Below are 14,697 nucleotides of genomic sequence, written 5' to 3'. Positions count from 1 at the left end.
TTACTATCATGCAAATTGGCATGCTTGCAGAATAATCTGCAGCAAGATATACTAGCAAATTGTGCATGGACAGGGATAGATGTTCCCTGCTTGCAATTGCAAAGTCGCTGGCGGCAGCACACAAGAAAGCTAATGAGAGAAGAAAATGTTCAGAGAGAAAATATTCGGAATAACGACCACGACTGCCACCACCACCATGCGTCGTTTTCTCTGCATGGGATCGATGGACGACGTCAATGGCGGGAAGCTTCTTCCCGCCCTTTTGACATACGTGGCACCGGTCCATGGGCCCCACGTGGCATTTTCGGGAGGTTTGACCAGCGAATTCAAGTGTCGGCACCAACAACGAGCGTCGTCTGCATTAGCTGCAGAGAGCCTGCAGCCTCGTGAGTGAAAAGGCAGTGCAAAACGCATAGAAATTATGTGTGCTGCTTTGCTTTGCTTTGCTTTGCTTTTGCATGCGATCGATCGTGCTCGTCAGCTGTAACGCTAATCGACAATTGCACAGTGACGAATTGTTCATGGATATAATCCCATGTCTGCATGTGAAAAATCCCATGAATATATCACATGTAAGATTGTTCATAAGGGACAAGGTGTCGGATTCGGAGCATGTACGCACTAAACAGCACGGGAATTAAGATCGATCAGTTCGATGAATCAAACTGTTTCTGCCGGAATAATCCAGCGGCCGGAGAACAGCAAAGTGAATGGGAAGTTTGGACTTATTTTTTTTACCGGGGGCTTGTGCATTGTGATTGATCTCTATCCGTCTTAAATTGGGTGGTGTTCTTGGTGATCAAGAATGCATGCATGCGTTCCTGTGCTAGCTGCTCCGATCGATCGATCAATCAATCAAATCTGGATGGACGTGGTGAGGAAAATGATGAACACCGTACCGAACTGATCCCAACCAGTGGTAAACGGTAGTAACGCAGCGGCATTGGTTGCAAATCGTACGTGGTCGGGGCCGTGCATCCAATTGACTTAAGGGGGCACGTAATTGTATGATTAGCTTTGCTGATTCGTGACCTCTGAAAAAGATTACTCCTTCCTATACGTGAGGTAATTTCGACGCCTGAATCTGTGTAGGATACATTCACAGAGAGAGAGAGAGATCGATCGATGAGCAGGATAAATTTTGCGGTGTTGTTCACTGCAGACTGACTTGGTCCCGTGTCTACGCACCATTGAAATATGGGGGCTAGATATTCACAACATGGAGCTCACGATGATCGCGCTCCGTGCTAGATGGCTCTGGGCTCAGCGCGCCTCCTAATCCTTGTCCTGGTAGGAGCCAGTGGCGGATCCAGGTTTTATGTGATGGGTATTCGGAATTCTAAATAGCAGATATATCGATACCGATTGACGCATTGACTGTACGATACATCATTTTGATGCATAATCTTTACTACGAACTATGCACATATAATAAAATATATAGAAACATTTACAATTTCCTATAATCAGCATCAAACAATTTTCTATTGATCTAAGTATGAGTGAAGAGTACCAAAGAATTCAGAATTTTTGGAGATTGTATAGCATAGGTGGACAGCTTTATGTAGCAAAGATATTCTGATTTATTGCTAATGAAGGAAAACACTCATAAAACCACGAAGAAACTAGTAGCTAGCAAAGGAATATAACTTATTTCCGTAGGACAATTGATATCAATTAGACAACAACATGTAGAGAAAAACAACTGAGTGGGCAATATATAGATGTATATACAATTTGCAAAGATAACTATTCCCGCCGTTTCATAATGTAAGACTTTCTAACATTGTCCACATTCATATAGATGTTAACGAATCTAGACACAAAGTCTTACATTATGAAACGGAGGAAGTAGGCATTAAAGTAATTGCTTATTAATTGCCACAACCAAAATGTAAACAAGAAAATCAATTTAGCATGAATATATTACAAAAGAAAGGGAAGGACTAGGAAGACTATTGATCTTGTTGGGCTGAGGAGAGCTAGAAAAGGGTGGAATTGAATTGTTAGGGTATAAATATCACAAATCTAGATAGACTATGGTGGTACATATATATATTATGGTCAATATATATTAGGTTTGTGTCCAAAATTCAACTGAATACCCATGAATTACGTGGGATCCGCCCCTGGTAGGAGCTGCAAATCCCATGTTCTAGGCAATAGCGCGAGTTTGTTGCCGCTTCCATGACTTGTGTTCTTGGCGATAGCAAATATATTCTCTTCTAGGATGAGAGATGGCTACAGGGTTCGAGTCTTCGCTCTTGGGCACCCAAACTCTGTAGTCACAACCCGACGCATGTCCACCGGAAGCTCTCGATCGCTGATGCGTTGGTCAACAACCAATGGATCCGCGACCTTCGTGGCTCCTTGGGCATCCATTCAATACTGTAATACCTGCAGATTTGGTCGATATTGCGGTCAACAATTCTTTCCGAGGGCCAACCTGATTCATTCATCTAGAGGTGGGAGTGGGACAGCTTGGGGTCGTACTCCACCCGCTCGGCCTACCTTGCCCTCTTCTCGAGAAGTATTTCGTTCCAGCACCTACCTATCTGGCGCTCTTTCACTCCACCTCGGTTGCTCTATTTCCTGTGGTTGGTCACTCATTGGCGCTATTGGACGATTGACCGCTTGGAGAAGCGTGGCCTGCCGCACCCAACCTGTTTTGTCTTCTGTGACCAATAGGATGAAACAATAGATCACATTCTAATTGGGTGACCCGAGTCCCTACATTTGTGATAGACCGTCCTCCCGAGTCTCGGCCTCCCTCATTGCTTCTCCTCTAACATTGTTTCCTTCCATGAGTGGCACTGCTCCTGCCGACTCAAAGTTCGGAGGGAGCGTCGCCGTAGGTTCGACATGGTCATGACCCTTGGCACGTGAGGAACCACCGCGTGTCCAACAAGTGTTCCCGGCCTTGGTCCGAGGTGGTTGTAGGCATGGAGCAAGAGACCGCCCTTTGGCGTCTTGCCCATCCCCTGACGCCAACGCTCTCTTCTTAGCGTGCCAGGTCGTTTGGTCGTTCAATTGTAAACATGAGAATAGGCTTAAGTCCCTTTTTTTTATCTTTTTCTTTCTCTCTTTTCTTCCCAAGCCTCCCCCTTTTTTTGTCGTCTATGTAAATTTTATTCCTCTTTATCATATAAAGGTGCGTAATCATTTTGCGTATTCCGAAAAAGAAATTACGGTGCTTGTTTATAATCAATGATTTATCTCTGTGCATGTGTGTGACGAAGACTGCAGTGGAGTAGAGAAAAGATGCGTGCGTTTGTATCGATCGCTTTCGTTTTTGGGTCGCCGTCGTTTTCTCGCCGGTCCGGCTAGCTCGACGTCGATGACTTGAATTGCAGGAGAAGAGGAGGACACCGGCGATGCATATGTCATGTCTACCTCCCTTTCGATCGGGGGGTCTACACGTACGTACGGGGTGGCGGACGGGCACCTGTACAGCCGCCACGGCACAGTTGTGTGTGCCCGACTACCTGCCGCGACGTGCACCGGTGCTCGCCGGGGAAGGGGGGCAGCTAGGCCGGCCGCGCACGAGGATTTGACGGCGGCGCGTCGTGCGGGACCGGGGGGTCGCCCGGCAAAATGTGTTGGGCCTTTCTGATCTGCGCAGCGCTAACGGCCTATGGGTATGGGGTCGTAGTAACTGAAGAGTCCAGGAGAAACCGTGGCCATGGGCCGGGGCTGTACAGGTGAAGGCGTGTAGCAGGAGTGGGAAAAGGTGCACTTGAGGTCCCTCACTTCGTCGTCAAGTTTCAAAATCGCCCTTGAACCAAAATAGTACAAAAAATCTTAAACCTCCAGCTTGTAAAACAGGAATAAATTTGGTGCTCCTGCTCCTGCAGTTTAGGTTGTCGTGGTCGTGGGCAGGGTTTACGATTTCGACGAAATCAAAATTTCGACGTTTCGACGAGGCTCGAAAGTAGAAACCGTCTGAGATTTCAAGAAGTTTCATCCAAATTCAAATTTGAATTGATAAAAAAGAAAAAAATCAAATAAAATATTATAAATACTATGATATTCATAGAATCTGTTGGGATATAAATTTTTGAAAAAAATGATGTATTATGTGTATTTACTGAAACTTACATTAGAAAAGAAAAGAATAAAGAATTAAAAAAGGAAAACACTTACATGGGCCAAAACCGACCGAAATTAAAAAAGGAAAACACTTACTGATTGAAATTTCGATGATTTCAATCGGAATTTCACCAAAACCGACCGGCTTTCGAGAACTTGTCGGTAAACTTATGGAATTTGTATTCAAATTTTGATTTATGAAATTTGTTCGAAAATTACCGGTTTTCCACCGGATTTCGCGAAATCTTGAATTCCGCCGGTGCCCGAAACGGAAGGGGCTGTCGGAATCGTAAACCCTGGTCGTGGCTCCCATGGCCCCTGCGCTTGGCCAGCACAAGCATGGTGACTGCCGGAAGCGAAGGCGTAGCCATCTTCCGTCCCCATGAGGAAGACGGACTGGAGGTGCACAGTTGCGAGCTCCCGGGCATAGTTGACAACGCCCTGCAGATCCTTCACCTACACGATGCAGCTTCATCAGCTGCGGGAAGGGCTATGCCGTCATCGGTGGTGTCGATGGTGTGGTGCCAAGCCACAGCTGGATGGGTGCGGTTCCCTGCGTCAGTGATGGGGCCTGAAGCAACTATGTTGCTCCGACGGCGGCGGTACGTGAAAGGGAAGATGATTCGGCGTGGCGCGCATCTCATTTTATAACTCATTAGGCGATGATTCTAGCCTACTTCACGCGGTGGCCATCTTTTGCCACCATCACCATCGATCTCACAGCAGACGCTCTCGCGCGCCGCTCGGTGCGACCGTCCATGCGGAGAAGAATGCAGCTAGCGTCGTCGGTGTATCGATCGGCTGCATCTTAACGTCTGTGCAGACGTATCAACCGATCGAGATTGGGTAACATACCTCGCGCCTACCGTGTTGCAGCAATCGCTGGCCTTCGATGGCTACGGTCATGGTCTCGATCGACGACGGGATGTAGGGGAAGAGAAGAGATGATGGAAAGTAGAGGGCCACTTACATGTGGGACTCACTTATTTTTTTTAATTTTCTTTTTTCTAACTAGGATGCCATGTTAGCAAAACCACCTATCCATATACCTCATCAGTCAAAACTGGGAGCAAAATTGCCTTGGGACCGAATGTGACCCGATTTTGTAAGATTAGGGATGCGTTATATTTGGTATTCCAGCCTAGGAACGATTTTGAAATTCAACGACACATGAAGGGCCCAAGTGAACTTTTTTCTGCAGGAGTAAGGCTACTAGGCCAATAAGGCCTAGTTTTATGAGAGAACACACAGAGTTTGGAAAAAAGTTCACTTTAGGCCCCTCATTGTCGTCAAGTTTTAAAATCATCCAGAATACCAAATATAACACATTCCTAATCTTAAAAAAGTATCACATTAGGCAGCGACATCAAAACAGAACCATAATTAATATGGGTCCCACGCTAACAACCACGTCAGCCAAAAATAGGAGTAATATTGTCTTGGTACTTAATGTGATCTAGTTTTATAACATTATACCTTGTATTTCGGTTTAGAGACGATTTTAAATCTCGACAATAAGATAAGGGACCTCAAGTGAACTTTTTCTCTAGAGGGTTACAGGCTTACATCCAGTTTTCAACGACGTGGTGCACAATCAGGTAAATTTTGAATTTTGATGATTTGGCACTATATTCGTTGTCAAATTGATTTCATTGACATTTGTAGAGATGATACGCGGGACTATGAGTCAATAAAAGTGAGCCATGAATTAAATAATCGAACCCACTTTTATAGATGGTTAAATGACCAAATCTCTCTCGCAAATCAACAGTATTCAAGTTGCGTGCTGCAGGTAAAAAACTGTGGTGCTTATGACGACAGAAAAGTTTTATGCTGAACGCGCAATAGCGTGATGGAAGAAGACACGTCAAAATTGTGCGTTGCATTTCAGCGCACCTAATACGAAATAACTTATTAACATATGAATAATTAAATATTACTCCCTCCATCCTAAAATCAAAATATAAGCATTTTTGTTATAAATCTGAACAAGTGTGTGTTCAGATTCATAGCTAAAAATTATTACATTTTAGGACGGAGGTAGTAATATTTATAAATTAAAAAATGTACTTATTTGATTTTTTTAAAGAAAAATTATATAGAAAATTTTGTAAAAGACATATAATTTAACAGTTGGAAAAAGTGCTAACAAACAAACGAGGAAGAACTGAAAGTAACTCTACGAAAAACATGAGTAAATTAAACAGTACAAATGTGGCACATTGACAGCTGGAATAAACAACGGAGCACATTGATTCATCGCCACACGTATCTACAAAAACTTGTAAAACCTCCAGTGCCTCACCTACTCTGCAGTCTGCACTAATGATACCCAGCCGCCTGATAGTGCGTCATCAGGTTTTTTGCACTGGACGGCCAGGAACGTCTTTAGCTATGACCTCATTCATTCCTCAATCAAACATTTTCCGTCCACTCTCTTTCACCTAAAACTGTACAAGTCATGGGTCCTCTTTAAATGAATTTTTACAAGTTGCAGCATTTCTTAAAATTTCTAACTCCATCGAACACTATAGCTTCTCACCCAATTTCTAATAATATACTTACATCCCACCGAAATCCTTTATATGGATAATTTTATCTATGTAATTATATGGATGAAATCCTATATATTCTCAGACGGAGGTATTAATCTAGAAAGTATGATATTGATTTTTGATAAGTTTTATTGGTTTTTATATAAACATGAGCATATTTATTCATATTATTTTTAATCCATATGATTTTAAATAATATAGATCGGGACTGACATGCTTAAACCATCAACTCCCATCTTAACAAAAAAAAAAAAAAGAAAGTCAGAGGCATCACCAAGGCTTGGTTTAGTTTCCAACTTTTTCTTAAAACTTTCAATTTTTCCATCACATCAAAATTTTTCTACACACACAAACTTCTAACTTTTCCGTCACATCGTTTCAATTTCAAACAAACTTCTAGTTTTAGCGTGAACTAGGCCCTGTTTAGTTCAAAAGTTTTTTTTCCAAACTTCCAACTTTCCATCACATCAAACCTTTCATACACATATAACTTTTCTATCACATCGTACCAATTTCAACCAAACTTTCAAACTTCAGTGTAAACTAAACACAAACACACCCTGGAGAATGGGCTGGCATCTGGGATGATAGTACTGTGCAGGAGGCCAACACCCAGCAGTTGAGGAGTAGGCCATGACCATGAGGACCACGAGACTGACAGCTACAGTACCCATCAACGTGACGGAAACTATAAAAATTTCCGTTTGATACTGAATTTTGTAGCAAAAAAACGCAGATCTGGATCCATACGAATACTAATGGCATCGTCGTTTTGGCTCGTCTCCTCCCCCGCGACTATAAAAACGGGAGCTTTGCTGCTGCGCCGGCCGCCCCACCACCTCCGGTCCATCTCGGCCGCCGCCGCTGTCGCTGTCGCGATCGCGATCCCCGCCTAGATAGACTTCCCCAAGAACCCGCCGCCGCCGCTGCAGGGGTGGCGTGGCATCGCGGGAGACCAGCTCGAGCCTTCAGCCTCTTTTGCGCAGCCGCCGCCGCCGCCGGTCGATCCGTGTTCTTGGCTCAGGCGGCGTCAATGGCGGCGGCGAATGGGAGCGCCTGCGGCGGAGGCGGCGTGGACAAGGAGAAGGAGGAGTTCAAGCAGATCTACGGGGTGCTCAAGGAGGAGCTGCTCAGGGACCCCGCCTTCGAGTTCACCGACTCGTCGCGGCAGTGGATCGATCGCGTAATGCTTTTCTCCCCCTCTCCTTTTTCATCTTGTGTTGCTGACCGCATGTGTTTCTCCTCCCGGATCGTTTCTTCCGGATTTTCAGTAGGGTTTAGATCGGGTAAATGATTGGTGGAACTGCAATTAATTTAGTCGCAGCACGTGTAGGGGTTCGCTTGTAAATTCTGGATCCTCAGTTATTAGCATTGAGTGATTAGGCCTTTTTGGGAGGTTTAATCTTGGTTAAATAACTAGTAGTGTTATGTTGGAGTGAATCAGCAAGTGCAGTAAAGGTTGGCTCAAAATTCCCTTTTGTTAAATGAGCTGCTCCAATTCTGTCTCCATGTCAAAAGGAGAAAAAATAATAATGCTCACATTTGGAAGGCAAAAATGTGATATTTTGGGTTAAGTGAATTCTTGGGGTGATAAAGCGTATGATTATTAAACCTTGGCCTACTGCTTAACCATAGATGGATCATGGATGGTCGGCTTAGTCGCCTACTGCTTTCTCCATTTGCTACTTTTTTTATTATATATAATGTAAAGCTTCACAATAGATTGGGTGTACGACAGATGATCTTATCAGTTAAATTGTCACTGTTGGGAACTGCTCAATTTAACTTGTTTATTTTCTTTGAAGCAGATGTTGGACTACAATGTACCTGGAGGTGAGATGGATTTGACTTGATTAGTCTATAACATATGAGTAATAAGTAAAAACACACTAAATCTCCAACCTATTGTCTTTGATATGGTAGGGAAGTGCAATCGTGGTCTCTCTGTGGTCGATAGCTATAAGCTGTTGAAGGGCACCAATGTTCTAAGTCAGGAAGACATGTTTCTCGCGAGCACTCTTGGTTGGTGCGTTGAATGGGTAATGCTTTAACCTCAACTTTCCAAATAATGGGTGCAAATCAACTAAAATTGCTCCTCTAAGCTTTACTGTTGTCTATGTAGCTTCAAGCTTACTTTCTCGTGCTTGATGATATCATGGATGATTCTCACACTCGACGTGGTCAGCCTTGTTGGTTTCGGGTGCCTCAGGTTGGTGAATCTGAAATTGTCCTATCTGAATGGTGCATTGCCTAATTATTTACTGAAACAAAACACTCATTTTACTTTATAGTACCTTTCTTTCACTTGTTACATATGAAACTTTATCCCTTGTGCCGCCATTTGTTGCACAATAGGTTGGCTCCATTGCTATCAATGATGGAGTTATCCTTCGCAACCATATCACGCGAATGCTTCGGCTCCACTTTAGAGGAAAACTTTACTATGCTGATCTCCTTGATTTATTCAATGAGGTAATTTTACATTCTGATCTACATACACGGTTAGTCTGAACTTTCAGATCATTGTGGTCTTACTGCTACTATCTTGTTTTGCCTTCCTAGGTCGAGTTCAAGACAGCTTCAGGTCAATTGCTAGACCTTATCACTACTCACGAGGGAGAAAAAGATCTAAACAAATATAACATAGGAGTGTAAGTCAACGTTGTAACAACTTTGGAAATAACTATTTTGCATGCTTTATTTAATCTATTCTTAGAACCATAAGCCTAATGTTTCTGTCATATATGGAATGGATTGGTTTTATCTATTATATCTTCAATAATTTTGATTTTGAGATTGTTGATTCAAAACTTCCTGTATTTTTGCAGTCACCGCCGCATTGTTCAATATAAGACATCCTACTATTCATTTTATCTGCCGGTAAAATTTATATTCCATTGCCATATCTTCGTTTATGCAATCCTTGTTTTGTTAATAAATACTAATTGCGAGTGGTACTGATATGCTGTTATATCAAAGGTTGCTTGTGCACTGTTGCTATCTGGAGAGGACTTGACCAAATATGGTGCTGTAGAAGACATTCTTGTTAAGATGGGAATATACTTTCAAGTCCAGGTAACTCCTATTTCTGCCACATAACAACAGGAGGAATTTGGCTGCCACGAGTATTATTCTACTTTCAATTAATACGAATATTTTCTTACAGGACGATTATCTAGATTGTTATGGTGACCCCAAATTTATTGGCAAGGTTAGTGCATTTACCTGTTGTAGCAGCATAGATGAACATCAATATCTATATTGATATTTGTTTAGCTCTTGTAGTTTGATCAATTTTTATGTCATATTATAGATCGGGACTGACATTGAAGATTACAAATGCTCTTGGCTAGTTGTGCAAGCCCTTGAGCGTGCTGATGAGAGTCAAAAGAGCGTTCTATTTGTAAGCCATCTCCATAGTCTTTTGTGATGCTGTGAAGGTTGTTGTCTAAACACTTGTTCTGCTCCTACAGGAAAATTATGGAAAGAAAGATCCAGCCTGTGTGGCAAAAGTGAAGAGCCTCTACAGAGAACTAAACCTAGAGGTTTGCCTTGACTCTATATGCTTTATATGTTTCTTCATGGGGTTTACCTTATTGTCAAAAGAATCTTACTCTCTTGTAAATTATGATTTCTACAGTGGATGTTCCTGCTTTGTATTATCATGGCCTACTTGTTTAGTTGCTCTACCTAGTCTGAATTTCGACATCTCCAACCATTATATTGAGTTCATAACCAAGTCTGATATCTTGTTTATTACTTCATTCTTAGGCGGTCTTTCTGGACTATGAGAACGAGAGTTACAAGAAGTTGATTGCGGATATAGAAGCCCAGCCAAGCATAGCTGTTCAGAATGTTCTGAAGTCCTTCTTGCACAAGATCTACAAGAGACAGAAGTAGGGGGGGTTTCTGTGCAGGAAGCTGTCCATTGTTGCATGTTTCTTCTCTAGCAACTGATGTTGTATGTTGCAATTTGCTGATCTTGGATAATAATGTTGCAAGGTGTTATTTCGGGTGTGATGGACCGCTTGGTGTAGACATTAGACAATAATACATGAGCTGTTTGTCTTGTTATTAGCATCATAGCCGCTTGTTTTCTTTTTTTTTCTTTGCACGAGTTCAAGCAAGTCTACAGGGTAATATGCAAGTTGCTGTAGTATTTCTTTTTTCTCGAAAACGCAAGAGGCTTGCGCTTAATGAAATTTCATTAAGTAATTCTGAAGGACTGATCTGAGTGGTAACTGGTAAGGCATATCGCGTTATAGAGGTTAAAAAAAACAATGCAAATTCACGAATCCAATCAACACTCAAAAGGAGTACATAATTCAAGGGTCACTTAACACAGATGGAACTCATTTCCAACTGTGAGAAGAAAAAAAAACAATTTACTGAGCTAGTTCCTGTTCAGTCACAAGGAAGCATATGGTAACAAGGACAAACTTTTTATCCAACTCTATCAGTTCATCTCAAAAAAAATAAAGGGAAAAACCCGGACTCCCTTGAAGATGCTGAAGTCCGCGGCGGTGGGAAAGCACACAATAAAGAATAAAGAGAATATTATGAGATCTTGAGCCCAGAATATTGTGAGATCTTGAACCCAAAAGCTTTAGCAATAAGAGGTTTAGCTTATAATTTTCTAAGCACTAGTGCCACTACCTAATTATGTGGCCATGTTCTATGGATAGTTGCAGGCTTACAATAAGCACCAAAAGATTTGGACCAGCTGTACGATTTCCATTTCTGATGATGCACTGAGAGAAGTGCAAAGGAAGATTTTGGTTGACTGATGCAGAAAATTTTATGTGTATTAACAATAGCCATAAGAGAATACAATGGGAAGGTGTACATCATCATTTTTTGCCACAGATGGTAATAAAGAGATTGATACTTCATACACGATACCCATCTTGTGCAGGAAAGAACAGGATACAAGTGTTTGTTGAATCAGCATATCACACGTTCCATCCTTTTTGCTAGGCACCTAATTCGAACTGGAATTGTTGGGAATCCAGAAAGTTAGGGCAGTTGACGCAGTTGCAAACATTGCTCGACGGGGAGCCCACTTCAAAGCAGTGATAGGACCGATGTGACTGTTCCAACAAGCAATCTACAAAAGGAAAAACACTTAGAGGCAAAGAACAGCATATTAAAAGCATGATTTAAGAAAGAGCACCTCTTGTATTGTATTGATGTTCCAAGCATGCAAGGTACCATCACCAGATCCTGCAAAATCAAGCAAAAAGGTTTTCAACAAAAGCTTTGGCCACAGCCTGAAATATTGGTATCAAAAAGTTCCAAGTTTTGTTAAATGTTAGAGCATATATAGGCCTTCACTTTCAGCAGTAGTGGAACTGTCAATAGGCAACAGAAACTATAGCATATATAAGTTATATTGGTACATAAAAAGCAGTATGAGCATATCATGCCAACAAAATATTTCTATTCGGATGGTTAAAGGCATGTTGAAGGCGAAATATATGCTCCAATTATCATTAGGTCTGTTCTTAGTAGAGGCGACGGTCACACAAGGTAAGTTAGGAGCACTTTTAGTAGAAGTTTTACTTACAGGGGAACCAGTTGGGTAAATTGTTGTGTACTACTAGTTCATATCGGAATATATATATGCCAAATGATATGGCATACAAATGGAAAAACAAGAATATCATACCTGAAATTACATATTGGCCATCTGGAGTAAAAGCAGCTTCAGTTGATACATTGGGAGATGACTCCAGACTAAAGCCACACCTCTGCAAAAGGATTTTGAGGGTGTCAATGATTTGATTTGAGGAAATTATGCACTTAGTTCAATTTGAAGCATTTTTTTCTGCAACAGAAGTAACTGACCTTATCCCCTCCATATGCATCCAGAACATATATATGGTTGTTGGTTGTTGTCAAAAGCATGGACTTGCCATCATTGCTAAATTTGATGTCAGAAACTTCAGCTGTATCTCCACCAACCAAGAAAGTGTCAAAGGGACCCTGAAATTGTATTTGGCACCCAAGATAAGAACTTCCGCAAGCCTTATAGGAATTTACAGTTTTTGAGATTCAAGCTGAATACCAACTTTGTCATATGACCGGGAATCAAATAGCTTAATAGCACCTCCTTCCATTGCCACGGCAAAAACAAGTCCCTGCTGATCATATGCAACAGAAGGCCTACCACGCAAACGTAGTATACCCTAATGCTAAACAAGTAAGCATGGAAAGCCCTGAGATGACAAATGGTACTATTACCCTACTAAATGCAATTTGTGTATATATGATTGATCACATTAAACAAGGAATGGTGTCCGAACCTGACAAGCATTTACACGAAGATCCCATATCCTGACACTGTGATCAAGTGATCCTGACATAAAACTATCGTTGACAGGTGACATACATAGTGAAACAACCCTGAAATGAAATAGTGCACCTCTCATAATTTATCCTAGACATAATCGCTAGACAAGAAGGAAACAAGAACATAGCCAACCTGTCTTTGTGTCCTTTAAAATATCTTAAGCAACGGTTGTCATACAGTGATAAATAACGAAGTGACTCTGCTGACTCTAGATTGTATCTTGATGAACATAAGATAGAACTCGGATGGTGAGTGAAACAGACACGGTCAGCACCATGTTTCCTATGATATGTAGTCTTCAACAACCTAAACAATAGCCCCCCATTTATAACATCAGTTCATAAGAAGAAAGAAAATGTACACAACACATTATTGAATGCTCTCAACAGTTTGGTTAACATCAAACAAAGCAAAATTCGAGCAATTCAGAGCATACTGCAGGACAGGTTAAATCTAATGAAAAAAAAAAAGCAACGATTACATTAATAGAGAAAAGAAGGGCAAAACAAATGCTGCCAGTATGACTGCAATGCATATCCCTAGCAATGTTGTTAATCAGACAGAAAACGATCGCAGGTCATAAAAAGTGCATCAGTATATATCCATCAAGCAGAAGCACAGAACTGACACACATGAAGTATGGATTCTAGCAGCAAGATATTGACATCTCCCGAGTTCCTAAAAGTAGAACCCACCACACATAACATCCCCAACACAAAGCTAACCATCAAACTATGGAATCTATAAGCCAAACTGAGAATGCAGCAGCAGAGCTCACCACTCTCGCATCCACATACTGCAACGATCTAACAATATGAAGGTCTAACGAACAAGATGCCCCAGGGGAAACAGAACATAGGTAAAACTAAAACTAAAAAACAAAAATAAAACAAAATCAGTGCACTCACGTGGCGCTGGTGATGTTGTAGAGGCGTATGGAGTCGTCCTCGCTGGAGGTGACGAGGAGATCCTCCTTGCGGTGGAAGTCGAGGCAGTTTATCTTCCCAGCCTGCCACCACCACCGATTCGATTAGGAAACCACGGCGAATCAGTCGAAACAAATGGGGGATTTTCGCGGCGGGAGAACTCACGTAGTCGGTGAATACCGCGCCGATGGCCATCCCGCGGACGATCCCGTCGTCGAGCTGCGACAGCGTCGCCGCCATCTTCTCCTTCCTCCTCCTCCTCCTCCTCGCGCTCGTCGCCGGTGTCCGCTCGCTTACCCCCGCCGCCGCCGCCCGCGAGGTTTCCGATCTGTTGTAGAGTGATTGCGAGCGGAGGTGGTGGATGCGGATGCGGGCTCCGGTGGCGCAATCCACGCCGTTGATCTGGGAACGTGAGGTAGCTTCGTGCGCTTATCTACCGTTGATTGTCCAATGAGTTCTCTACAGTATTTTGGTTGGACGTATTTCATACTAATATCGTCCAATTTTGAGTAAATTTTGCAAAACTAAATTTTTTTAACCAAATTGTAGCAAAATTATGTTAGATTGTAGGTGGTGCATTATAGACTTGGCTTTAGTTTGTTTCTCACATTTCTCGAGTCCTACTTCCTTCTTTTCCACGCGTACGTTTTCTGAACTACTAAACGATGCATTTTTTAAAAAAACAAAATTTGAGTGAAATACGTGGACGGTGTTTGAACTTGTGCGGGTGTGTTATTGAGGTCCCTAAACTCTCAAAATATATTTTTAGGTCTCC

At 42.1% G+C, this 14,697-nt stretch overlaps 2 protein-coding genes across 2 annotated transcripts; one reads left to right on the top strand and one right to left on the bottom strand.

The window, feature by feature from the left end:
• Positions 1 to 7,408: 7,408 nt before the first annotated feature.
• On the top strand, positions 7,409 to 10,729 carry LOC127773859 (farnesyl pyrophosphate synthase-like). The gene is made up of 12 exons (XM_052300067.1): positions 7,409 to 7,827; positions 8,453 to 8,477; positions 8,568 to 8,683; positions 8,767 to 8,853; positions 9,000 to 9,116; positions 9,207 to 9,295; positions 9,473 to 9,524; positions 9,624 to 9,719; positions 9,811 to 9,855; positions 9,958 to 10,047; positions 10,118 to 10,189; positions 10,416 to 10,729. The coding sequence occupies exons 1-12, from the start codon at positions 7,678 to 7,680 to the stop codon at positions 10,542 to 10,544; spliced, it is 1,068 nt and encodes a 355-aa protein (XP_052156027.1). The 5' UTR covers positions 7,409 to 7,677; the 3' UTR covers positions 10,545 to 10,729.
• Positions 10,730 to 11,225: 496 nt separating this feature from the next.
• Positions 11,226 to 14,291, bottom strand: LOC127773858 (protein ANTHESIS POMOTING FACTOR 1). Its single transcript, XM_052300066.1, has 9 exons — positions 14,088 to 14,291; positions 13,905 to 14,005; positions 13,129 to 13,302; positions 12,950 to 13,049; positions 12,716 to 12,832; positions 12,492 to 12,629; positions 12,313 to 12,394; positions 11,818 to 11,867; positions 11,226 to 11,751 (listed from the first exon to the last, which is right to left on the bottom strand). The coding sequence occupies exons 1-9, from the start codon at positions 14,160 to 14,162 to the stop codon at positions 11,626 to 11,628; spliced, it is 963 nt and encodes a 320-aa protein (XP_052156026.1). The 5' UTR covers positions 14,163 to 14,291; the 3' UTR covers positions 11,226 to 11,625.
• Positions 14,292 to 14,697: the final 406 nt, after the last annotated feature.

This window comes from Oryza glaberrima, chromosome 5 (genome assembly GCF_000147395.1).
Source record: "Oryza glaberrima chromosome 5, OglaRS2, whole genome shotgun sequence".
NCBI lineage: Eukaryota > Viridiplantae > Streptophyta > Magnoliopsida > Poales > Poaceae > Oryza > Oryza glaberrima.
Note: the sequence above shows the minus strand (reverse complement) of the source record. Positions and strands in the feature narration are given on the sequence as shown.